Genomic DNA, 26,608 nt, shown 5'->3' on the forward strand with positions numbered 1-26,608 from the left:
TTGGTGAAACTCTGGCCAGGCTGTTGTTTTGTGCGCTTCACTGAGCCAGTAATCTCGCCAGGATGGAGCTAGATTCTCCTGGGACTCATACATCTTTTAAACACAGAATCTCAGTTACATTTTTGAGGACGTTGCCAGGTTTGTTGTGTGCCAAACTAGTAAAAAGTAAATCATGCAATTCTTGCACAAGGTCAAATGCTGCTCCTATTTATTTATTTTTCTGGAGCATGTGGCAAGGAACTACACGTTTCACCTTTTTTATTTATTTGCATATTCTAAAATTATATAAAGTATAACAGACTAATTCAGTAAAAGAATATCTTTTCATATTTACATTATTATATATTATATCAGGACTTCAAACATTGCCTAATTAAACCATACAAAATTGCAGTTAGCATTACACACCACAACAGGAAGTCTATAAATGATTGAATGGGTTACCTTCAAATCAAATAGAGGGGATGTAGGGGTGGGTTTGTGGGCGTGGGATTCTCTATCAGACTATTAAACAGATGCTGACTCGTGATCATCTCATTCAGTCATGGGTCGTCCTGGGATTCAGATGTGGACATGGAAACTGTGTGTCTTCTTGAGCTGGATGTGCGTGGGCCAAGCGGTGGCAGGACCGTAAGTTACCTGTACAGTTCAAAAATAATAATAGCCTGTGGTTGAATGAATTGATGATCGGCAAGGATTTATGCTGCATATTCTTCTGGGTTGGGGTTATTTCCATGTCAGATCCAGTGAGATATGTACTGTATGTGTGTCTGTGGCTGTAGGCAGTACATGGTAGCCATTCCTGCAATTCTTGAATCTGGAGCTGAGACCAAAGTCTGTGCGAGTCTCCTGCAGCCCAGCGAGACTCTGGAAATGAGCGTCACTCTGATGTCCCAAGAGAAGAATACAACCCTTCTGAAGGAGACGTCCAGTAAAGAATTTCATACCTGCACTGAATTTAAGGTCAGCAGCTTTCCTGATTTGATTGATTTGCTTATTTCCACAAAATGTGTTGAAAAAAATTGACTTGGAAAACATTGATGGGATTTCATAACTCATACAGACACAAACACAAAGATTTGTAACAGAAAGCACACAATATGAATACATAAATTGTGTAAATTGACATGTTGTAATACATTTGTGATTTAAGGATTTTAACAATTCAGCAGCTTTCCTGATTTGATTCACGTTCACATTTCGATAAAATGTGTTGAAGAAATTGAGTTGGAAAACATTGATTGGATTTGATAACACATACAGAACCACATACATTTGTAACAAAAAGCACACAATAGGAATAAATAAATTGTGTAAATTGACAACTGCTGTTGTAATACATTTGAGATTTTAGACAGATCAAGTTAAATATTCATAAATCATTTTCTTAATGGGATGTAATGGCTCTCCGTGTCTATAAAATATCTTCTGTCACAGGTTCCTTTAGTGCAGTATGAAGTGGTGCAGAACTTTGTGGTGGAGGTACGAGGCGACACATTCTACTCTAAAGAAGTCCGAAAAGTTAAGATCAAAGTCTGTCGACCAATGACCTTCATCCAAACAGATAAACCAATCTACCTCCCAGGACAAACGGGTAATTTTGAGCTGATGGGTTTTTACTTGAATTATGTTGGTTACTTTATATTTGCTTTTTTAATCTAGTTTTGCTTGTTTACTTATGTAGATTATTTGACTTTTGTATTTGCTGATAATGAGTAGTGACATTCCTTCCATAAGCCTCTAGGTTTTTTTTTTGTTTTTTTTTCCTCACCTGCACAACGTGCTTCTTGTCTAATGTTGTCCTGTTTATACCGCTTTGAGTTATTGTGCAAATAAATCAAATCAAAGATCTATGACGTAGTACACAATATGGTACCATATATAGACAAGTTTCCTCTTTACAAATAATTGCAGTGCATGCAGAACAGAGTAAGAAATTAGATAATAATAAGAAGAAATGTATTGCCACAATATCATTATATTGTATATTGACATTCCCAGGATTTAAAAAAAAAAAGCCCCACAATGATAGAAAACTGTCAGCTCTGACTAACTATTGGCTCTAACAGGTGGGGAGAAATTGATTGTGCCCCAGAATATCAACAGTAATTTTAAAGCATCACTATGTAACTTTTAGCTGCAGCTGTAGTTCCAATGAGAAAACCTGTAAGGGGAACTTGGGATATTGGGACATTTTCCACTGACCACTTTATTATTTATTAATGTACGCGGTTCTATGGCAGACAACAAGAGGGAATGCCAATAGTAAACTATCAATTTTTCTCACCTTTTCTTCTTTCTTTCAAATTTGATGTACTTTCTCAGTTAACAGAAGACCAATCACTGGCCTGTTAGGATGTTTAACACTGCTGTAGAAGAGCTGTAAAGGCTTCATGTAATCTCTCTGCATGTCTCTCAGTGCATTTCAGAGTCATCACACTGGATACCAAGTTTAGACCTGTCAATCAGCTGGTGAGTGTTTGAACAGTCTTTCCTTTCTTTAGGTCTTTTTCATAAACCGTATCAGTGATATGGTTTGATAATGGTGCAGGTTTTAATTTTGATTGAACCAGAATATGAGCTCCTGGTGAAGCTCTGGGTCAATAGTACAACCACAGCCCCTTTAGGTAAACTACCAAGCTGCTTTGAAGGTTGCTGACCCAGTAATAAATCCATTCCAACACGTGTTTCTCATTTTGTCACACATTATCCCATTTAATTGGAAGTAACTGTGGAATCTATACTAAAGATTACAATAGAAAAATGACATAGTCTACTCTTGCTGACAAGCCTTTTTGAAATTTTATTGAAATTGTTCATATATATAAAATCATAAATAAAAGAGCTGAAGTCTGAGTTTATCATCTTTAACTCACTTTGTGATGAGCGCAATACAAAGCAGCTTGTCCTAACAAATCTTTCTTTCTTTCTTTACAGTACGATACAATTGAAATTGAGGTAAGACTAATATCCACACTTAAACACACTACTGTGTATAATAAACTGAAAGTTGATTTTGATTTTGATTCAATACAAAAACGTGGACCAAAATATAAGATGTATTTGTCAAACTACATAAAACCTGATTTAAAAAGGATAGAAGACAAATGTGTGTATATATACTTTTTGAAGCAACTTCTTTATGTACATTTGCCCATTATACACTAATCAGACCAATATCTGTAACTGGGCACTGATATTAGCCTGCCAGTACATTCATCAGGATCTAATTGAGAGTAGTTGTTATAATATGTTGTTAAAGTGTATGCTTCAAGTTTTCATAATGTTTTTTCCCACTGAGAGTCAAGAAGTCAAATTTGTTTACACCAAACCATGGCCCAGTTTTTTCTGCCATCTTGTGGAAGGAGAAGAAGAAACGTGCTCTTCCTGTATTCATGAGTTTCCTATTGTCACATGTTCTTCTTTACTTCACTTAACAGGATTCTAACAGCAACAGGATTGGACAGTGGCTGAATGAAACATCCAATAGTAAGATATTGCAGCTTTCTTACGCCTTGAACTCTGAGGCCCGTCAAGGAGCCTACCAAGTTACTGTGTCGATTGGGTTAGATCAAATACAACACAGCTTCAAGGTGGAAAAATACGGTAAGTTAGTTTTTATTACCATCCATTTCAATCCATGTGTAATGAAGCAAAAGTTCTAATGATCGTATTTTGTCCCCAGTTTTGCCTAAATTTGATGTAAAATTAAATGCATTTGATGAAGTAAGTATTAATCAGGAAGAAATTGAAGCTGAAGTATGTGCAACGTAAGTAAAAGCTATTTCACTCATTACTCTTAAATAATCTAAAATAGGTCCAGTTTAGGGAATGGTTTCTTTTCAATAACAATGTTTTTTTATGTTCATCTAATTAGGTATACATACGGCCAGCCTGTGCCAGGCAGTGTTGACTTTAAGGTGTGCCGACCTTTTAATACCTATGTTGGTATACCCCTTGTAATCACCCTTGAACATCCAGAGGGAATCCCTGAAATACAGATGCCTTGCTACGAGGAGACAAAGCAGGTACAGTAGCTATGGTGACAGTCTCATGAAGCAAGGTGCATAGACCTTACATATCCTCCTACATAATGTACACTGTGCACATTTAAAACTACATATTGTCATCTGTCTTGTCAGTCTAATGTACAAATTGAGGAGTGTAAAAGTTCATTTTTATACAATGAGATAGTAGTTAGATATAAAGATTTGACAGTTAAAAGTTTTTAAGAAGTAATGGTGATGACGTGTGGAAAGTTTGAAATGTCCTTCACTTTTTCATTTTATTTTATTTTATTTAATTGTGTTTCTAGACGGATAAGAGAGGCTGTTCCACTTTTATCTTCACAATGTCAACTTTCACGAAAATTGCACAAAAGGCGCTGCAAGATGTACTGCAACTCAGTGCAAATATGGAAGAGGAGGGGACAGGCAAGTCATAACATATATTGTACTTATATTTTAAAAAGAGTTAGTAGGCCTATAATAACAACATTACTATGCCATGTATTGAAACAATATGGCGTACACATTGTTGTAACATGAAGACTTCTTGTACAGGTATTTCACGCTCCCAAGAGAAGACTACTGTGATTTCATATGTTGTTGGAAAGCTGTCTTTCACTGACACTCCCAAGATTTATAACAAAGGATCAAATGTGGAAGGAAAAGTAAGTGCATTTGGTCTTCACTTCTTCAATGTGATTCTATACACAGTGCAACTGAAGCAGTGTGCATTCTCGGTGATAAAACGTTGTGCTTCCAACAGGTTAAAGCAGTTTATTACAATAATACACCCATTCCTGACATGCCGGTGTTCCTGTTTGAGGGTGAAAGGTGGTCAGCACGTTGGTTACAGAATCTCACAACAGACAGTGATGGTGTCGCCACTTTCTCATTAAGCACAGCTGACTTTGAAGGGGACATCCACTTACAAGTAAGAAGTAGAAACTACAATCTGTAACCCAACATTTGCTAGCCACATTATAAAACTTTCATGAAGATGATAAACAGTCCAAAATCTAAAACCTAAAATGGTTTCTCAATATGCTGCAACTGACCAATGTACCATAGGAACTGTCTACTATGTCTATACCTAAACATTTGTGTTGGCTGAAAAAACTGAAGCTTTCTTCTACTTCAACCACCATGATCACATTTATATTTTTTCTTTTTTTTTTCTGCTCTCTAGGTTAGCGACACACCGACACTGGGCTACCCTCCTTACAGAACGCCATACTATGATTCTAAAGATCACACAGTGTCTTTGGCCACACTTTCTTCTCCTGATACTAAAACAGTCAGCTTCCTGGACGTGAAGAAGAAGGATGAACCACTTTCCTGTGACAAAGAAGAAGACATCGTCATCCAGTACACCGTAGTTGGAGAGGCCCAGGGCTCTGTGGATGTGATGTATCTGGTGAGTGGTTGGTGAACTATTTTCCCGTCACCAGTTGTCTTCCAGAGACACGGACATGGGGAAGATGTTTTTAAAATGACCTTTACATCAGATAACTGACATCCACAGTTTACCTGGTAAGACTGGAGACACCAAATACCCAGGAGAGTTTGTGTTTTGTACTACATTTAAGCATAGACCACGTTGAGTAATAATAGGCAAAGTTTGCCAGCATTAGGGCTAACCCCGTTTACAGTTGCAATCATGTATTGAACAAAACTGTTAAACAAATCTGCAAAAGAAAATTCTGATTAATGTGTGTTTCCATCCACTACTTTTATCCAAATATTAAGAGTTGAGTGCATCAAGCTAAATGTCCAGTCTGGTGCGATTAAACCACTAGAGAATCACAAACGTCTTTTTAGGAAAAAAGATCACAATCATTGTAGCAGAACCAGAGATTTTTTATTCCATATTTTCTTGTCAAAACCCAGCAGCTACATTACCCATAATGCAACTCAACCACTGACAGTGTGTTCAGACTTTCTTGTGTGTTATGCTAGTAGTGGCTAATGTAGCTAATAGCGGGCTACAGAGGTCTTCTTTCTCCAAACCCCCAGATTTTTTACATGTTCAAACTTGTACTGTAGTCTTAGCCCCAACTAATGCTGACTCATGCAACTTGTGGAGTCGTAAAAGGATACATTTTTTCCACATATGCAGTAATACTTCCAAACACCTGTAAACAGTCTTGTGTTCAGATGGATAACATCTGTTCTTTTAGCAACTGTATTTTAGTCAGGCAAGTGTTTATTGATGTTATACACACTAAACTTTTATGGCAAACATTTTGACATAAACCATATGAACACATTCCACTACGTAGCCTACTTAATAACATAAAATACAACCACACATCAGAACAGCAGACAGTGTTGTAATCTGCTGTTAAAGGAAATACGGTTTTATTGTTGCATTACTACGGAGCCCCTAAGGGGACATGAGTGAAAAAAAAATCTAAAGTTTAGTTTCATGTGCTTACGTGAAACTTTCATGTGCGCACGCAAAATCTACAGTTTAGTTTCATGTGCACATGCAAAACCTTTTCACGTGCGCACATGAAAGTTTGGTGTGAGCACGCAAAACTTTTGTGTAAGCACATGACAGCCGTATATTGACGTAGCCTGGGCCATGACAGTGACAGCTAGAGAAATGACTACAGTACAGGAGTTAGTTGCACTATATTTTAATCTAGGTCTTCATTATAAGGACATTGCTGCTTTGCTTGCAAGTCGTCACCATTATATTGTTTCACTACGACATTTAAAACAGATTTTAAAGTATTGTAATCTGTTCCGGAGCAAGGGATACAGCGATTTGGATCGGGCAATTACTTTTATTTATGAACAGTTACAAACATCTGGCCAACTCCACGGATATAGGTGGATGTACACAAAATGCAAGGAGAATGGATCAAACATAAGGAAAGAGGATGTTCGATTAATTCTACGAGAAAAGGGGTGTTGAACGGGACATTCTAAAATGCTTAACGTGAAAAAGCTTAACATGGTTTAATGTACCTAAACAATGATCAATGATTACCAACTTTCTCTCTCATATTGCTCCTCATAGCCACTGAAAACTGACAAAAATCTAACCCAAAGTCCAATTATTATGGATGTTATCTGACATTAAGCGTTTCTGCTTCACATTTTCAGCAGGACAGCGGAGCGGCTGTGGGTTGACTCATGGGCTTTATAAGTTTTAGAATGTCCCTGTTGAACTCAGAGTGAGTGATGAATTTCAAAACTAAAATGATTTATTATTTTTATTCAGGAATTCAACTGTTATGTAAACTCGAAAATACAAATAAAAAATCATTAAAATCATGAACTCAAGTGTCATTATGAAACACAAAACAAACACAAAGTGTTGGTCTGTACAGTAGCTGTTAGTTATATGTAGTTTGCTGCTAGCATGCAGCCTGATGTCTGATTCCCCCCCCGTGTGAAATACCAAACTCCTCCCTCCATACATTGCAAAACGCTTTGTCTGCATCATGTAAAACTGCAGTAATACAGGGGTATTTCCCTACCCAGTCCAACCGGTACCTGCAGAGACGTTTTTGCTTTTTAGCTACGTGTTCATCGGGACCCCGGGACACCAGCCTGAGCCTCCATTTCAACATGAATGAATGAAAAATAGCAATGCGTATTATCAAAATTCGCGACTAATGTTCTATCAGACCTAACTACTCGAGAGTCTGCTCTTGAGACTTTGCTCTAATTTTCAGGACAATTAGGGCAGGATTCGGGATTCGGCTTGGATTTCAGGACTGTCCCGATTTTTTCGGGACATCTGGTCACCCTAGTAAACTCTTATGACAAATTGAAGCCTTTTGGCATCTATATAAACTCATCTTTAGCTGCCAAATGACATGAAAGTTTCACGTGAGCACATGAAAGTTTCACGTGAGCACATGAAACTAAACTTTAGATTTATTTTTTGCTCATGTCCCCTTAGGGGCTCCGTACATTACTCATTCTTTGTGTCATTTTCTTTTAAATTCCCCAGGTCTTATCAAGAGGAGTCATTGTTATACAAGGAGTTAAACAGGTTGAAGTTAAAGATAAATCGGGTAAGCAGAGAATGACTTGTCTTAAAATGATCCTTTGAATTAGCATGGCCAATCTATTGATCTATGGAGGCATGTGAGTGATTGTTGTTCATGTTGTTTCAGTGAATGAGGGCGAGGTGTCCTTTAAGCTGACGGTGTCTCCAGACATGGCACCAGACGTCCAGGTTGTGGCTTACGCCATCCTCCCCAGTGAGACTGTGATCGCCAACAGCGCTGACTTCTCTACTGAGCAATGCTTCAGTCACAAGGTCAGCCTGAGAAGAACTAGGACATGTGGCAAAGGTTTTTTTGGGAGATTCTAGATGCAGAATTAAAGTATATGCTATTTGTGTTACATAACATCAATATGTAACATTTAATTTAAATAATCATTTATCTATGTAAGATATATTATTTGGAGCAATTATAAATATCACACTTTCTTACTTTAACCTTCTATTGCATAGGGTGGTCTAATCCATGTGCAGTCCTTGCTAGTTATACTTACTAACACGAGATACTTTAGTTTATGCATTAAGCATGTCCCTTGTCTGAAGCCATGGCATGCAAATTAGAGTTAGTTCAGTCAGCCAATTCACGTTGAACAGATTATTATGTTATTGTAGAATAACTGCAGCATTGCTTTTTGGCATCTAGGCTCTGACCTCATCACATCTCAAAAGGAAGCACCAACCTTAGCAGAGCAGGGAATGGGGAGTGACAATAATATCATAACCCCCGAAATCACATTAGATACAGAGCTCCATTATGAGGAATGTCTTAAGCGTCGGCAGGACCGACTGCCATGTGGCCATTCCTCTGGCAGGAAAATGCTATCTAGTGAAATCGCAGAAAGATCAGTGGTTTCATTAAAAAGCTATTCTGATGGGGCGACCTCCAGCTCACCTGGTAGAGTATGTGCCCCATGTTGGCTGAGTCCTTGGTAGCAACCCAGGTAAAGTTTAAAAAGATCCCAGGATCTCATCTACCACTAAATTCCAGATGGTGCGATGTGTCTTTTCCGATTGTGTCAGGTGTCGCTGGAGTTTTCTCCGACCTCGGCTGTCCCAGGAGAGGAGACCATCATGCAGGTTACCGCCCAGCCAGAATCTCTGTGTGGTGTGAGTGCTGTTGACCAGAGCGTCCTCATCAAGGAGCCAGGGAAGACTCTGAATGCAGACAAGGTAACTACTGGAGTCAACCAAAACTATATGCATACATAATTTGTGACCTCTGCATGATCTTTTGCACATTTATCATCATCCATTTTTACTCTGCTGTTATCTACTTGTGCCATGGTTAATCTTTCTTCCTTTTCTCTCTCTACCAGTTGTACATTGTTATCAACTGTGCAATGCAGCTCAATGCTGATTTTGTTCTTTTTACCCAGTTGTAAGCATGCTGTTATGAAAATGCTATAGTATAAGTTTATGATCACATATGTGAGGTGTATCCCTCTGTAAGAGTCACAGGAGTAAAACTCTCGTTTTACTTTACATCCACGTTTCAAAATATAAGAGTAGGCCTTAGTGTCCAAGAGTTTCCCAATTGTCAGATCTTCATAGAACATCAAACATTGTCAGTTTATAACTTTGAACCAAACCTTTCTTTTCAGATATTTCAATTGTTGCCGATCAAAAAAATTTCCTATATTCCATATGATGTTCAAGATGATTTAAAATGTTTGCATGTGAGACCGAGAAGATATGTTTTGCCATACCCCCATGGTGATGGGAGAGCTGATGCTTATACAGTTTTCCAGGTACTTCCTGCACAAATGACTGTACAATATAAAGAATATACTAATATAATTTATTGTTGCACATTTATCAACTTTTCAGTGATGCCTGTTTATTGTTGGATTTTCTAGAACGTAGGGATGAAGATGGCAACAAACATGGTTATCAGAGAGCCTTCTTGCCTCAAATACAAAGGAAGAGAATACTACCAGGGCCATGGTGGCTATGGTGACTTTCTTTTTTGTGACACATGCTGAATATTTACTACCTCATTAAAACCGGTCAATGTGTTATTGCTTTCACTTTGGTCTAACAAAATATTTTCTACTTTCTTCTCAGGTGTTGGTTTTAGGTATAATTCAGTTCCTACCAGAGGGTTAGTACTGACAGCCATGGAATCTGTTGCATTTGCTCCGGCCCCTGATATGCCGTCTCCTAATAAATCACCAATAGAGACAGTCCGCACTTTCTTCCCTGAGACCTGGATATGGGACCTGGTGGAAGTTGGGTGAGTTTTTGCCACAGAGGGTTTTGATGGTAATAAATGTGTTTTGAGTGCATTTTTTTGCCTAAAGAGTATGTGTATCTTCCTGCTGTCTCCCTCCACACATGAATGTCATGAAACTAATTTACTGACACTGCTCCTAGGTTTCTTTTTTTTTTTAACTGATGGCTCAGTCATTTTAGGAGTGTTATTAGGGCCCGAGCTCGAAAGTGCGAAGGAACCTATTGTTTTTCTTAGGATTATTATTATTATTCCGCAACGTCACTAGCATTTTTGAGGGGCTTAGCATGCTGGAAAACTCACGAAAATTTGCACACATGTCAGACATGGCAAAAACTTCAAAGTTCTGTAGTGATTGGGCTTGAGCGTTGCCAGGGGGCTCCATAGCGCCCTGTAACGAGCTTCGGAATTCTGAAAAAAATGAGAAGCTAATATACCAAATTTTGAGGGAACATAGGTCTCATCTTGAAGTCCATGGAGCATTTTTTGAAAATTTTTCCACCTGACAGGAAGTCGGCCATCTTGGTTTTCATGCGAAATTTTTCATTTTACGAACAGGTGTTTTCAGACTTTAGGATGCACGAAATTCTTTGATGTGAGTTCACATTTAGGCTTGAGAGTGGTATGGTTGCTCTATAGCGCCCCCTCTTTCCTTTTTTATTTAATTCCATTTATATTTTTAATAATGTAAATCTGTATTTTTATTTTTAACCAAAAGCCTTTATAGGGACGTATATATATATATATATATATATATATATATATAAATATATATATAAGTGTGAATTAGCTTTGGCTAAAAATACTATGATACATACATCAGATGACTGTTGAAGCTTATCTATGTTTTTTGTATCTGTCCCTATCTAAATAAACCTTTAAAGTGGCCATATTATGCTAATTTTCAGGTTCATAATTGTATTTTGAGGTTGTACCAGAATAGGTTTACATGGTTTAACTTTCAAAAAACACCATATTTTTGTTGTTGTTTAGCTACAGAGTGAGACCTCTCACTGCTGTAACATCTTTGTTGGCAGTCGCACATGCGCAGTAGCTGGGTAAGCTCACATCATCTAGCTAGCTGTTTGTTTCTACAACTTCAGTAGTACAAGGCAGGATTAGCCGGAAGACTTCTTCTAAACGAGGGCACACTTCCAACTTTGCGTGGAATACCTGCAGAATAGGTACATGTAAGTAGTTCTTTTGTAGATTATGGTGAACTAGCAAGGGCGGACTGGCCATCTGGCGTACCCGTTTCCATACACCCGCTACTGAAAGGCGAAGCAGTGCTACTTCTGCTACTTGGGGGGAGTGATATGCTTGCGGCACCTGAGAAGCCCCGAGCAGAGAGTAAAAATGCTTCGCCTTTCTGAGAATATAATTCCCAGTTTATATACGGTTAGAAGATGGCTGTGTCTCATGTGACCTTGTTATTTGTACACGCTGTGACTATACAAATCACAACATGTAAATAGGAACATGTTGGCGTTATTTTGTCACTTATTCGGAGCAGTAGGCTAGTTGGAACCAATTACCTTTAGGATCCATGCTAGGCTAAGCTACCGGTGGACCCGTCGGAAAGAGTTACAACACGCACGGAGATGAGAAGGGTATGTATGGACTTATCTAACTCTGGGGGTTACGGTGAATAAGCTAAAGTCCCAATAAGTCGGCGTGCTCCTTTAAGTCTACACATTATTAATCTACTCACGTTGGGTTTTTTTTACTGATCTGAATCAAGCAAGTATGTTTTTCAAGTTCACCGTATGCGTCTGTGTATCTTCTGATCCAGAGAGTCTGGAACGAAGGATGTGTCCCTCACTGTCCCGGACACCATCACCACCTGGGAGACGGAGGCTTTCTGTCTGTCTCCTCAGGGTTTCGGCTTGGCTCCACGTAAAAACATCACCGTCTTCCAGCCCTTCTTCCTGGAGCTCAGCCTGCCCTACTCCATCATCCGGGGGGAGCACTTTGAACTGAAGGCAACCACCTTCAACTACCTGACCAGCTGCATCATGGTATTTTTTTTTCCATGACCTAAATGCTGATGTTAGCATGCTAACATTCCTGCTATGCTAACATGCTGATGTCTAGCAGGTGTCATGTTAGCCATTTTCCCCACCTTTAGTATGTTAAAAGATTTAAAATTAGGTAATTGGCACAAAACACAAAGAACAGTAAGATGGTCGTGAACCAAAGTACTTGGCAAAGTGAATATTTTTATTTTTACAATTTACCTGATGATGGCTCTAGATGAAAAGTTAAGGGATCACCAAAAATCATCCTGTGGTGGAAATGTACTGAATTAGATGGAAATTCATCCAATATTAATGCAGTTTATGGTTTTGTAATACCTGTGATCATTTGTGATGAATCAAAACTGGTTGTTTGTGCTATTACAGTTTTTTCTGCTCAGAGAAACACTGATTTGGAAAATTTTCATTATCTGGAACAAAAAATAAAGATCATAAATAACAGGATATGTATTTATATATATGTAAGAGCCAATTAGTGTCCTTGGTATAAATTGTCACCAATCTTTGGTTCCTCGGGTGCAACCCGGAAGCACATACAGTTTTTGACCACACGCACACCAACACCACAACACTACACAGGCATACATACAAGCAGTGATTTGTCTGGAAACCCAACTAAGATCTCATGGAAGTAAATGGAACCAAAGGTTTTAACTGCAAATACGACTTCAACTTTCATTGATCAAAAAGGTAAAAAGTGCGTCAATTACATTATAGTCTACAATATTTTTATATATATATATATATATATATATATATATATATATATATATATATATATATATGAATCCAAACTTTTGGATGCACAACATACTTACAACAATTGGTTTGGTTTTGAGTTGAACCTAAAGACAACTGCTTTTTCTCATTAAACAGATTGTAATAGATAATGAATTTATCCACTCCCTTTACAATGTGGAATCAAAGGCACTTTTAAAACGTTGAAGCTAGGGCTGGGCAGTGTATCTATATTATATTGATATCGTGATATGAGACTAGATATCGTCTTAGATTTTGGATATCGTAATATCGTAAATGGCTTAAGTGTTGTCTTTTCCTGGTTTTAAAGGCTGCATTACAGTAAAGTGATGTCATTTTCTGTGTTACCAGACTGTTCTAGCTCTTCTATTATTTTTACCTTTACCCACTTAGTCATTCTATCTACATTACTGAAGATTATTTATCTTAAATCTCATTGTGAAGATATTTTGGTAAAGCACCAATTGTCAACCCTATAATATCGCCACAATATCGACATCGAGGTATTAGGAAAAGAATACCGAGATATCTGATTTTCTCCATATCGCCCAGCCCTAGTTGAAACCTTTAATTGATTGCTGTTTAACTCTACCCACCTCTCTAGTCGGTCCTGTCAACTCCCTCAAGACTTACCAAGGTTATTTTAAATATTAGGAATAATCATAACTTTCTTAATTAAGTCAGTCTTCAAACTGCTTGATAATTAGATGTCACCTTTTATTTGGAACAAAAACGTTTGCAAGATGTACCGGGGAAAGGTTAAATGCTGCAACATTGTGCTGCAGTTTGAACAGTTTTTTGCATTTGTCATAAATCTCCAGTTTTAAAATATATTATTCTCTCTTGAACAGGTCACTGTGACTCCAACCCCCTCCTTAGATTACACCCTCACCCCCCTCTCTGGTGACCAGTACACATCCTGTCTGTGTGGCAGTGAGCGCAAGACCCTCAGCTGGACCATGGCCCCCTCAGTCTTAGGTGAGAGTCAAGCTTTTATCCACCAGGCTGTCGAGGTGGAGCACTTTTTGATCTGTGAAATCAGTGAGATCCACGTTAGTGACAAAATGTTTTGACATTTTTGCAGAAAAATTAATCAAGTTTCACACTGTTTGTTCTTTTTAGGAGTTGTAAATGTGTCAGTGACTGCTGAGGCCGTGACATCCCAAATTTCATGTGACAATGAGGTTGTGAGCGTGCCTGAAAGGGGACGAATTGACGTGGTCACACGACCTCTCATAGTAAAGGTTGGTACCTTAAAAACAAGATAAAAGGAGAAAATTTGTATCCATTAGCCAAATGGAAACTCTGTGTAACTCACATAATTTCTTTCCCTCTCAGGCTGAGGGAACTGAGATGACAAAGACCTACAACTGGCTGCTCTGCCCAAAAGGTCAGTACGGTTTACACCAGGCCTGGCCCATCAAACATGTGAAAAGACAAATACTGGAAGTTGAATAGATTGCATGTTATAAAATGTAATGGAGACATTCACTACTTGCAGATAGCACTTAGTTTGAGTGTGATTATGGCAGTTGTGCCAAGTTTAGCGCAGGTGCATCAGATTGATTTACTGTCATCAAATACATTTGATCAAAAATACATTTTATCAACCTAATGAAAGAACCCTCCATTTTTGTGATTTTATTTTTCTTAATCCAGTCTGACCTGTTTCAATACAAGATCCACTAACTGTCCGTTTAATCTAAAAGACATCTTTGGTTTAGTGCTGAGTGTTTGTTCTCTCTCTCTGTTCACAGGGGAAGCTTTGACAGAGGAAATGAACATACAACTCCCTGAGAACGTGATTGATGGATCTGCCCGTGCTTCAGTATCAGTCCTTGGTAAATTAATAGAAAATTCATTTTAATTGAGAGTTGCTTTAACCAAGAAAATTCTAGGAAGGGAACAGGCTTCCATCAAAAATAAAAATCTGTGGTTAGAATGAAAATGAGTCAATTGAACAATGTAAAGTAAAAATACCAAGTGCATTTATACCTTCAACATATTCATATAGTCGGGATAAACAAAAGGTGGTATAACAACATAAGAACATACAGTTTGTCTTTCAAGCCCCAGTAGAAAGTAAAGGTCAGGTTAGTTACGTGTTCGGTCTCAGTGATTCCGTGTTTTTGGGCAGGTGACATTCTGGGCCGGGCTCTGAAGAACCTGGATGGGCTGCTGCAGATGCCGTATGGATGTGGTGAGCAGAACATGGCGCTCCTTGCCCCAAACATCTACATCCTCGAGTACCTGAGAAACACACAGCAGCTGACCCCAGCCATCAGGGAAAAGGCTACCAACTTCCTGACCAGTGGTGAGTCTCCGTTTACTTTGGTAGCTAAAAGAACACGTATGTCAAATCTACCGTCTGCTACATTCTGGTGGTGGTTGCACAAAATATAATAAGCAGCGTGCATAATAGCTAGACAGTGCTCGTCATTCATATTAGAGACTGCAGATCAGGAGCACCCTGCTGGCCTCTGGGTTATGGTGCTGACAACAGGCCCCCCCCACAACACCATAACTTCTAGGCCACAAGGGTGACCTTGGTGCATGTCATTCCTTCTTTCTCTCCCCTAATTTCCTGTCATCTTTTTACTGTCAGCTGTCCAGTAAAGCCATAAAATGTAGTTTTTCTTTACATCTGTACCCAAAATCATGAACTTACCATAAATCCTATCAAATCTGTAAATGCCCTAATAAAAGTGTTTCTATTGTTATACAGGCTACCAGAGACAGCTGAACTACAAACATGAGGACGGTGCTTACAGCACATTTGGAGCAGGAACAGGGAACACTTGGTGAGACCATTACTGGTCAATCATCCACAAAGAATAATTAATTATATATTTACATGTTGTGCAACATTTACCATGACACACAGTTTACCTTTTATATTTACAACAGAGTAGATGATTATCGTGAGCCATTAAACGGATCATAAGTGCTTCCTCTTGTCTTTTTTCTGTCTAACTTTTGTTTTAATATCCTCAGGCTGACAGCATTTGTGTTGAGATCTTTTGCCAAAGCCCAGTCTTTCATCTACATTGACCCAGCGAACATTGAAGCGTCCGTGACTTGGCTGAAAAGTAAACAACGAAAAAATGGCTGTTTTGAACAGTCAGGAAAGCTCTTCAACAACAGAATGAAGGTAAAGAAAGTCCCTCTTTACTAGAGTTTGTATAACAATGACTGATAACTGAAACTAAAGAAGGTCAGTATGTTAATTTTACTAAATGACACTTTGGCTGTAGCAGTAGTTAAATGGAAATGCACCATCAGGACTTTCATTCATGTCTCAGTAGTAAGAAATGCAGAGTGGGACCCACTTCATGGAATTTGCGACATAAAAGCAACAATTTGCAATATGAGATAATTCTCTCTTAGATTAATTTCAACAGGTTTCACTTATCAAAACAAATGCCATAATTGTGACTCATGCATGCGAGAGCCCTGTGGGACTCACAAAAGTATTCCCTAATGACAAGCATTTGTGAAACAAGACACTGCCACTATTTTCAAACTGCATAAGAAGATCTCAAAATCACTTTTGTGAGTCGGGCCCCTGAGTATGAGGGGCCGTCAGGGACATTATTCAGAATTACCTCTCACAATTATGTGAAATGCTCTTACATACACTACTGAAACACTCTCACATAAACAACTGGAAGATTATTCGCTCACGCACAATACTGAAACGCTCTCACACATACAAGTGAAACGCTCTCATAAACATTACTGAAACCCTCTCACGCGCAATACTGAAACACTCATATAAACACTACTGAAACAGATTTGTGCACTATACTGAAACATTCTCATATACACTATTGAAAGTGAATTCCCGTTTCAGTAGTGTTTATGAGAGCGTTTCAGTAGCGTTTATGAGAGTGTTTCAGTAGCGTTTATGAGAGCGTTTCAGTAGCGTTTATGAGAGCGTTTCAGTAGCGTTTATGAGAGTGTTTCAGTAGTGTTTATGAGAGCGTTTCAGTATTGCGCGTGAGAGTGTTTCAGTAGTGTTTATGAGAGTGTTTCAGTAGTGTTTATGAGTGTTTCAGTAGTGTTTATGAGAGCGTTTCAGTAGTGTTTAGGGTACAGTGATCTATATCTGTATATATGTATTCCACAGTGTCACATCTGGTAAACTACCAAATGTGAGCCTATGTATTGAAAGGATTTCCATCCAAAAGTGACTTGTCTTTCAATCAAGTCTTATACCTACATAGTAAGCAATCTGATCAGTCGTCTTGTGTGAGGTTATGAGCTGAGTTTATGGTTTGAATTATGGTGGAGGTGGTCAGTTAAATCTATTAGGACTCCATTATACCAACCAGGGAATCCTAATACTAAGCTAAAATCCACTGAAAGCTGAAGAGTGTTGTAGTGGGATGGGCAGTTAGCACTGGGTTGTAATTTGATTCAACAGCTCAATGTCGGCGCACGGCCGTGGCTTGGTAGCCCCCCCCCCCCAAAAAAAAAAATTGCCAGACATCATTATGTATGGGGTTTAAATGATAAAGGTTTATTAGGTAGGCCTAGAATAATTATAAATAATTACCGTATTTTCCGGACTATAAGTCGCTCCGGAGTATAAGTCGCATCAGTCAAAAAATGCGTCATGAAGAGGAAAAAAACATATATAAGTCGCACTGGACTATAAGTCGCATTTATTTAGAAATTTATTTCACAAAATCCAAGACCAAGAACAGGAAAGGCAAGTTATTCAACTACACACAGAACAAGGGGCTGAATACGGTAGGTGTCCGGTATGTTAACGTAACACATTAACAGTTATTCAACTACACAGTAGCACACAGAACAACTACCAGGGCGTGGAGACGTAACTGCAGCGTTGACGAGCCTCTCCCAGCAGGACGCTGTTCAAGCACCCATCTGTGGACTCGTTCCTCCAGCTCCTGGCCATCTTGCTTTCAGCCCGCAATTAGCCGATTAGCTTTCTTTGTTTCCTTCATTGCAGTCACTTTTTTGCCAGTCCCTCGCAAGTTTCTCTCTCACTCCAAACTTTCTTTGTGCTGCTCGATTACCGTTTTCGGCTGCGTATTTTACTACCTGCAGTTTGTAATCTGCAGAATAAGATTTTCTTTTCTTTCTCAGTTGTTTATAGGAGCAGCATATAGTTGTCACAAGCCTAGAGCGCCTAGAGCGGCTGTAGACGGTAATGTTTTCAGTATGAAATAACATTTAAAAACATGTTAAATTATATATATTTTGATATATAAGTCGCACCTGACTATAAGTCGGACCAGGCCAAAGTATGAAAAAAAGTGCGACTTATAGTCCGGAAAATACGGTATATGGTATATATATATATATATATATATATATATATATATATATATATATATATATATATATATATATATATATATATACATATGTAAATGTAAACTGTAAATGTACTTTATTTTCATTACAATAAATAACTCATCATTGATGGCATTCGGGCCTATGTTTTGCGGATGTTTAAATTTGCGTTCTGATTTTTTTACTACGTTCCCACTGTCAGACATAAGCTAATTGTTATATTTCCCATATGTGCCAGGTTTTGATATAGAAATGCATTTTTCATTCACAATGGCAAGATTAGCCTAATATGAAATACAACACATCTCATGGCAGTTCATGTAATTGTCACGTTATTTTTAATCTATTGTTACGTGTACAACAACACGTTTATCTCATTTTTTTTGTGGTGGCCAGCACGAAATGGGAACCATCTATTCAGAGGTTGGGTTTTGGAAAAACACAACGGGGAAAGGACGCCTCACACGCCTGGAGGCGGCCGCTGGGGACACGCGACAATAACGGGATGTTAAATTATTTTGATTTGGCATTAGAAGTAATCAGACTTCATCTGTAAGCAACACTAATGTTAAAGTGCAAAATGAAACAAATGTGAGAGAGTCGGAACTTGAACTGGACATTTAGTTTTGTGTGGTCTAATAGAACTCCTACCTGATGTCATCACTGGTCTCATCTCTACTTGACGCCATCGCCGACCTCATGTCTGTCTCATTCACTCCTTGCCTGTGTTCTTCTCCATCTGTTGGTATCAAGTGGCTTCCCCTACACTTCCACCTAATGTTAGACCTACCTGTTGCCGTCCCCTGTCTTTCCTGATCCACCATCCTCACACCTGAATGAAATGAACTCACTGTTAAATAAAGCAGCCTAAATTCAATTCTTATCAGCCTAGTGATGCCATTTGATAAGACTATTATGTAGTAAGGTTGTGCTGCTGTTGAAATTACATTCACATTTTGGATTTTATCGCATTTATTCCTTGGCAAAATGCTGCACATCTCCCTGTGACAGGTGCATCTTGTCTAGCAGCTTCTACAACTTTTAGACACACCAGCTAGCAAGACCCAAAAAGGGCCAACTTCTTCTTAAGAAGGGCAGCGCTGTTGTTGCCAACTTGGCCTTAATTTGTGGTGTGACTGATTCTAGTCTCTATTTTTTTCAGATGAATTTAAATGAAAAGGTTGATGATTGATCATATAATAATTTTCAAAACATTTAAAACTGTTACTGTGTTATTTCTGTTTCAAAAGGCAGAAATAAATAACACATTCAAATCTAGAGTGTTCATGTAATTTCATACATTAGCAGTGAAATTAATTAATGCATAATAATCGTGATAATCGTGAGACGGTGATTATTTTTCAGACTATAATCGTACCAACAAAATCTATAATCGTTGCACCCCCAGTCAGTACTCGCTCCAAAGCTAACTGCCGTCACTCTCTCACTCGCTCTTCCACACACTCCCCTCACACACACATGCCGGCCCTGCTATTCTCTTCTAAAGATCAACACACACACCAACGCCCAAGTATAAACTTCAGGCCACTTACGTAGGCTGCAGCGAAAGCTCTCTGTTGAGCCTCCGCAGGACCATAAATCAGTCTTGAGTACACAGGGCCCTCGTGTGAGGAGGTCTCAAAAAGAACGAACGAAGAATGAACAGCTGTGGATGTGGGAAGGGGCCCATTGAGAATGCCTTTGTACCGGGCCCAGAATTTTGTGCAATGCCCCTGGCTATACAGAAAAAATACTGGCATTGGCTATAACTGATAGTGGAGATAGCAAAAAGGGAGAAGAATACTGTTTGAAATACGCAGCCAATGACAGGCCTACATTCTGCATCCAGTGAGTCAGACTAGATCACTAATTACTTCCTCTTTACAGGGTGGTGTGTCTGATGAAGTTACTCTCAGTGCCTACATCACTGCTGCCTTCTTGGAGATGAATACTTCCATAGATGTGAGTTGATTATTTGTAATATGAATGTATATGTACGTAAGATGCATTGTAGCATTCATTTGAATTTAAATATGTATGGCATAAACACTAAAGATCCTGTGAAATGTGAAACACATTTTTATTTATTTGTTTACTGTTTTAAAGGACCAGTGTATAGGATGTAGGGGGGTCTATTTGCAGAAATGTTTTCATTAGTGTATAATCACCTGAAACAAAGAATTGTTGTTTTGTTAGATTAGAATGAGCCCTTCATATCTACATTAGGAGTGGGTCCACTTTCAAAGAGCCCGCCATGTTTCTACAGTAGCCCAGAACAGACAAACCAAACACTGGCTTTAGGGAGGGCCTTTCATGTTTTTACATTGAAGTGAAGGCCACTGTAGGTTCTCCTACACGTGTGGACAGAAGGGGGTAAGCGGAGGTGTATTCAGTTGGTTGCTGCAACCTCACCGCTTGATGCCACTTAAGTAGTAGAAATACCCATTTAGTTTTGAGTACAGGCAGGAAACCCCAGTATTAGGTTGTAGTGATGAATGAAACTCTATCTATCTATATAAAAAAGTCTCTTTTTCAAAAAGCTGAGCAAAGGAGCATTTAATTAGTTAGAATAAATTTGAATGCAACGCATGAAGCCTAGTCTTACCCTATTATTTTTGAAGTTGTTCCATTCTTTTGCGGTGCTTCCACTCTCTCACTTGAGTAACAAGCCATCTGATGACTTAATATTTCAAATGTAATGTTAGTCTTTTTTAAACATATTTCTGTTTGTTGGTTTGTATTGTATGCCTCATTTGACAATGACATTTGTGGGTAGTGGTTTATTTTGGTTGATGCAAATAGTTTTTTGTTACCTCCTTTATCATTCAGATTAGTAGCACTGGTTAATACTTGATTCCTGGCCTGTTTCTTTTTCTGCTGTGCCCTCACTTTGTCTCTAAAGCTCACTTTCTGCTGTTTTGTGTTATTGCCTCCATTTACTGAAGTCGTAAGTTTCCCTGAATATAGGAATTTGTTAACACAGTGAGACAATGTATTCTTTTAATCTGTTCTAGGATCCTGCGGTTCATGGACCTGTGAATGCTAGCTTGTCTTGCCTCAAGGAGTCCATCAGTGACCTCAGCAACACCTACACCACAGCTCTGCTGGCGTACGTCTTCACCCTGGCAGGAGACATGGAGACCCGTGCTCACCTACTGAAGCACCTAGACACTGTTGTATTACAAGAAGGTGAGTCTTCCTCCTACAGGATATCATTCTGGCTTCATTACTGTGACGAAGCTTACCCTGTGCCTGTTTGTCTCTTTGTGGATGGCTGTTTTTTAGGCGGTTTCCTCCACTGGTCTCAGACAGCAACAGAAACGTCAGCCTCTCTGTCTGTGGAGATCAGCTCCTATGTGCTGCTGGCTAAACTCAGTGCCTCTCCGACTGTTGAAGACCTGGGCTACGCCAGCCGCATCGTTAGATGGCTGACTAGCCAGCAGAACTATTATGGAGGATTCTCCTCCACACAGGTACAGCCCAGACAGGGTTAAGCTGGACTTTGAGTCCAACACACAGTAATCTCTTCTGGGACAAATAAGATGAACAAACAAAGTTATTTAAAAATGTATGGCTTAGCTGTGACCTTAAGCCCAAACAATGGCACAAGAAAGACAGCCCTATTTTCATGTTTGTGACAATGCATTTTTCTGCTTCTTCAATTCAATGTTTCTTTAGATGTTGTATTTAGCTTATGAAGTAAAGGAGCTTTTTATCCACTTATAAAAAATGCTAAAGCATTCAGTTTATCTTGCAAATTATTTTAAAACTGAAACTCACATTATGTAGACATGGATAGTTCTCACAGGACAGCGACACTGCCCGATACCTCAACAGTTTAGTGTCAGTTAAACCATACCAAGAACAGCATTGTTTTAGCCCATTATCTACAAATAAAACAAAATGTGCATACTATTATGTTTTAAATGGTAATTTTCTTAATTGATTTCTGTATGAAAATCAATAATCGGAGAGACCTGAAATTGATAAAAGTGAACTCCTACATATGAAAGCTGCTACAGGTGTAAACAAAAGAACATTTACTTTTGTATAAATTTAAGCACATAAGTATTAGGTATTTTCTTTTGTGTGTGTTGTAGGACACCGTGGTGGCTCTTCAGGCTCTGGCTCTCTACTCCACTCTGGTGTTCAGTCCAGAGGGTTCAAGCACAGTGACGGTCCAGTCTCCCAGTGGCCAGCTGATGTTTGATGTGAATCAGAACAACAAACTGCTCTACCAGGAGAAGCAGCTGCAGGATGTGACAGGAAAGTACAGCCTGGAGGTGAAGGGCACTGCATGTGCTGCAATACAGGTCAGTGGTTTGATGTACATAAACCACCAATCCTGATGCTTCATACTGTACATTTGAACCAACTTGTTCACTTTTTATGATTGATTGATTGTTTTTTTTTATTTACGTGTCATGCCTCTAAGTCAGGGGTCATCAACTACATTTTTCCAAGGGCCAGAATGTTTCTAAGCAGACACTCCAGGGGCCGGACTTACAAATAAAGAAAATAAAATTAATTTATACCTAATACGCCTATTTTTGTTTGAAATTTTCAATTTCTTACTGAATTACTGCTATATTAATTTTTTTTTTTACATGTATTAGTGTGAGCAAACTCCTAAAAAACATGGAAACTCCATAATGATAACTAGCTCTTTAACTAGAAAAAGCAGTTCACTGAGGAGTGATGGTTAAAGTCTGTGATTAGGGAAACATGGTTGTAGTATGTAGCGTCCTGATTGGTGGAAAATGCTTGCAGAAAGAAATGGCTGTTGTCAGGTAATGATGAATGGACTGGTAAGCAGGCTATACATTCATCATGTATGCCCCATTTGCAATGAAACGATGCTGTTGCAAAATAATACAACCAGCATCATCATCAACAATGAAGAATGCGAACATAACGATTGCGTCATTCACGTGCATATTAAGTAGCCATATGCATCTGTTTTGGTCTTATAATACATCCATAGGTTTACCGCTCCAGCGGAGAGGATGGCTCGTTCAGCCAGCAGTTAAATTTATAAGAATTTGTCCAAATTTCAAGATTCCCAGCAAACTAAGATAAACAGTTAGACTACAAACAGACAGCTTTTGTTTTAGCTTGTTTGTAAAAATTCACTATTTGCAGAGTAGAGCTGTGGGGGAGGCCACAACATCATGGCCACCAACAAAACTCAGCAAAGATTGTTCTTGCTCGGACTTTAACTTCTGGATATTCAGCAGCGTTGCCACAACGGACCGAATGGCTTCGCTCGCATCTTTCTCCACTGCCATTAAGGAACTACAACTCTAGCACACAACCTCAACGTCATTGTTCTCAGCCACTCCCTCTGTTCGCTGATTGGACCGCCACAAATTTGGCTGGAGAAAACCCAAGAATATACCGCAAACCGCAAACCCAGAAGTAGTACTGAAGGGAAATGAAAATTGAGCGTAAGAACGTAGGAGGGCAGAACCAGGCTATCTAAGTGGCCCGTCCTACACACAATTACATGACACCAATACAACAGTAATTAATTCCACAGCTTCCAGTCCAATGTCCACACACAACATTCACAAATAATCACAAATAAAAACATACCACAGCAGCCACAACACAACAGTGCAACCCATAAATTGTCCAACTAGAGCCAAACACCTCATACACACAACAAAACTACAGACACAAAAAATAATGGGTTTTATTGTTTTTAATTTTATAAATATTAAACTTTCCTTGTTTAGATTTCTCTTGTCTATAACATCCCAACTCCTGCTGATGTTACCACTCTCAGTGTTGAGGTCAAACCAGAGGCTGACTGCACCAGCAAAAGACCCAAACTCAGTCTGACCCTAACGTCCCTGTAAGTAATCAACAAGCAGATCCACGACATTGACGATGCTGAAGTTTTTGGCAAATAATCCTCTGCATCTACCAGCTTGAACTATGTAACTGTTGGTGGATGGACAGGGGAGGAATGTTTACAACTTGGTAGCTAAAACTCAGCTCAAACAAACGGTAAATGGAGCCTTCCAAAGCACCAGATTGACATCATATTTTTATGGTACTTGCATTACAGATATAGTGGAAATGAGTCCAGTACAAACATGGTTATCCTGGATATCAAAATGCTCTCTGGATTTGTCCCAGACCCAGAGTCTTTGAACATGGTGAGTGATTACAGTAACTTTAAACTGAGTAGTATTTGTGTCAGTTGTTGTTGTCATGATAACAGCTGATTAATGTCTCCTCACAGCTCAAAGGTGCCCTGCTGGTGGATCGTGTTGAACAAAAGGAGGATCATGTTCTGGTGTACATACGGGAGGTGAGAGGGATTTAAAGTGACAAACAAGAGATGATTCTCTCCAGATTTGTTACTGATCATGTTGTCTGTTTTTCTTACAACAGTTACTGAAGGACACAGGCATCAACCACAGCCTAAAGCTCATACAGGAGCACCAAGTGGAGAACCTGAAGCCAGCCGTGGTCAAGATCTACGACTACTACCAGCCAAGTAAATCAGTCCTCTCTAAACCTCATTCACAGAAGTCACAGCACACACTGCTCCGTGGTAGCTGTACAACAACCTGAACAGTTATCAGAATAGTCATTTATAGTATGTTAAATATTATGGGCTATTGAACACATGATGCAAGTTTGACTCATTTTCTACTTTTTTCCCCTTAAGGTGACCAGTCTGATACAGAATACATCCACCCTTGTGTTGCAGGTAACAAACTATAATAACATACAGAAGCACTATGACGTATGTAAATGTAAACTGGAATTGTTTAAGAGATTGTAAAAGTGCCAATTTTGTAACCTAAAACCAAATGAAGAATACAACTAGTGTAGACTGTAAAGCTCACACCAAATATTTGCAACGAGGAAAAAACATTTTAGAACGTTGCAGCAGTCTGATGGTGTCGCCTGCGACTCAGCTTGTCAAGTCGCCATTGGCTGGTTTTAGAACGTAAGGCACGTCACCAGTTTGAACAGCCAATTAGCTCGTAGCGAAGTCAGCTGGTCAAGTCAGTTACAAACTGTCCGCTGGTCAAAAATGGCAGAGTCCGGAGGATACTGTTAATTTTCCTCAACTGTTACATCTGCCCTCTTTTCCCTTATCAAGAGAATAGTGTTACTAAGGAAACATACACTGTATATCTATGAGCTGTAGCTCACCTGTTTCCAAGAAGCACAGTGTTATCATCATCCGTTCCCCTGGTGACATGCTGCCTCGATAGTTAATGTTTGGCTGATTAGAGGTGACACCAACTCCCCTGAACGATGGAACTGCTGACTAGACGGGAGAAATGGACAAAAGAGGGGAGATCTCTTGTCTGTTATGTTATGTGGGGCGACCTCTAGCTCAGCCGGTAGAGCGTGCGCCCCATGTAGGCTGAGTCCTTGGCAGCGGCTGGCGTTCAAATCCAACCAGTGGCCTATTTGCTGCATGTCATCACTTCTATCTCCCCCCATTTCATGACATTCTTCAGATGCTCTATCAAATAAAAAATAAAAAATGCTAATGGACTACTCCAAATTCTGACCCTTTGTTTTTTTTTTTTTGCCAGTTCATCACTACTGGAAATTATTAACTATCATCATTCATATGCTACAAATTATATCCAGCTACAAAAAAGCTGGAAGTTTAAATGGAAGTAGGTCAGAGAGTCGTTGCTATGAAGAGGATACACTGTCTCGTATAGTAGTATTGGTGTAAACTGTCAGGTGTCAGAATGTTGCAAATCTTTGGTATGAACCAGCTTAAGTCTTCGTAATGAACTTTTATTTGTCATTATTTCTTTTGCAGTTTGAAGAGCGTGTGGTCAGTCCTCGAGACGTCCAGAAGATACATATTATGTACTTAACACCACGTCTGTTTGTATTTCCTTGTTAGTATTCTGCCACAACCCCTGACAGCTGTGTAACTACTGTGTCTGAAGTGAAATACATGCATAATGGACAATTAAATAATGTGACGTTAATGTCCCGCTTGAAACTGATCTTTTGTTGAACTTTTTCCACAGTTTAATCTTTCTGCTGTGTATTTATGGTATGTGTTTTATCCAAAGACCAGAAGTTGTGCAGCTCAGCTTAGTGTGGAAATGCGGTCACAAAAGCAAAAAGTGTCTTTAGATAATTTAGATAATATATAAACTATATCAGACTCTTGGAAAATCTACAAATCCCATCTCCTAAAGTAGTTGGAAATCAAAGTTTAGCAAATATA

The 26,608-nt window shown here is 39.0% G+C and overlaps 1 protein-coding gene across 5 annotated transcripts; it reads left to right on the plus strand.

The window, feature by feature from the left end:
- The first annotated feature begins 495 nt into the window (after positions 1 to 495).
- Positions 496 to 26,363, plus strand: LOC116038988 (alpha-2-macroglobulin-like). Of its 5 annotated transcripts, XM_036001693.1 has the most exons (37): positions 496 to 630; positions 783 to 963; positions 1,438 to 1,594; positions 2,420 to 2,472; positions 2,938 to 2,958; positions 3,441 to 3,606; positions 3,686 to 3,770; positions 3,878 to 4,028; positions 4,316 to 4,433; positions 4,563 to 4,672; positions 4,771 to 4,938; positions 5,194 to 5,421; positions 7,975 to 8,038; positions 8,141 to 8,286; positions 9,052 to 9,201; positions 9,633 to 9,779; positions 9,888 to 9,992; positions 10,095 to 10,264; positions 12,054 to 12,279; positions 13,908 to 14,034; positions 14,179 to 14,300; positions 14,395 to 14,446; positions 14,814 to 14,897; positions 15,194 to 15,370; positions 15,782 to 15,857; positions 16,051 to 16,207; positions 20,269 to 20,343; positions 21,396 to 21,570; positions 21,667 to 21,854; positions 22,482 to 22,694; positions 24,120 to 24,238; positions 24,455 to 24,545; positions 24,632 to 24,700; positions 24,784 to 24,889; positions 25,064 to 25,105; positions 26,142 to 26,146; positions 26,196 to 26,363. In XM_036001693.1, the coding sequence occupies exons 1-36, from the start codon at positions 545 to 547 to the stop codon at positions 26,144 to 26,146; spliced, it is 4,410 nt and encodes a 1,469-aa protein (XP_035857586.1). In that variant the 5' UTR covers positions 496 to 544; the 3' UTR covers positions 26,196 to 26,363. The 5 variants fall into 5 exon arrangements, with proteins under 5 accessions (XP_035857586.1, XP_031139585.1, XP_035857583.1 ...); XM_031283725.2 differs by lacking the exon at positions 26,142 to 26,146 and having other exon boundaries at positions 26,189 to 26,363; XM_036001690.1 differs by lacking the exons at positions 26,142 to 26,146; positions 26,196 to 26,363 and adding an exon at positions 25,641 to 25,690.
- The last annotated feature ends 245 nt before the right edge of the window (positions 26,364 to 26,608 follow it).

Source organism: Sander lucioperca, chromosome 5 (genome assembly GCF_008315115.2).
Source record: "Sander lucioperca isolate FBNREF2018 chromosome 5, SLUC_FBN_1.2, whole genome shotgun sequence".
Classification (NCBI taxonomy): Eukaryota; Metazoa; Chordata; class Actinopteri; order Perciformes; family Percidae; genus Sander; species Sander lucioperca.

Coding starts and splice junctions, on each gene's coding strand:
- LOC116038988 (XM_036001690.1), top strand. CDS start 545: ATGGGTCGTCCTGGGATTCAGATGTGGACATGGAAACTGTGTGTCTTC. Junction 2,473..2,937: donor TTAGACCTGTCAATCAGCTG/GTGAGTGTTTGA, acceptor CTTTCTTTACAG/TACGATACAATTGAAATTGA. Junction 3,607..3,685: donor CTTCAAGGTGGAAAAATACG/GTAAGTTAGTTT, acceptor TTTTGTCCCCAG/TTTTGCCTAAATTTGATGTA.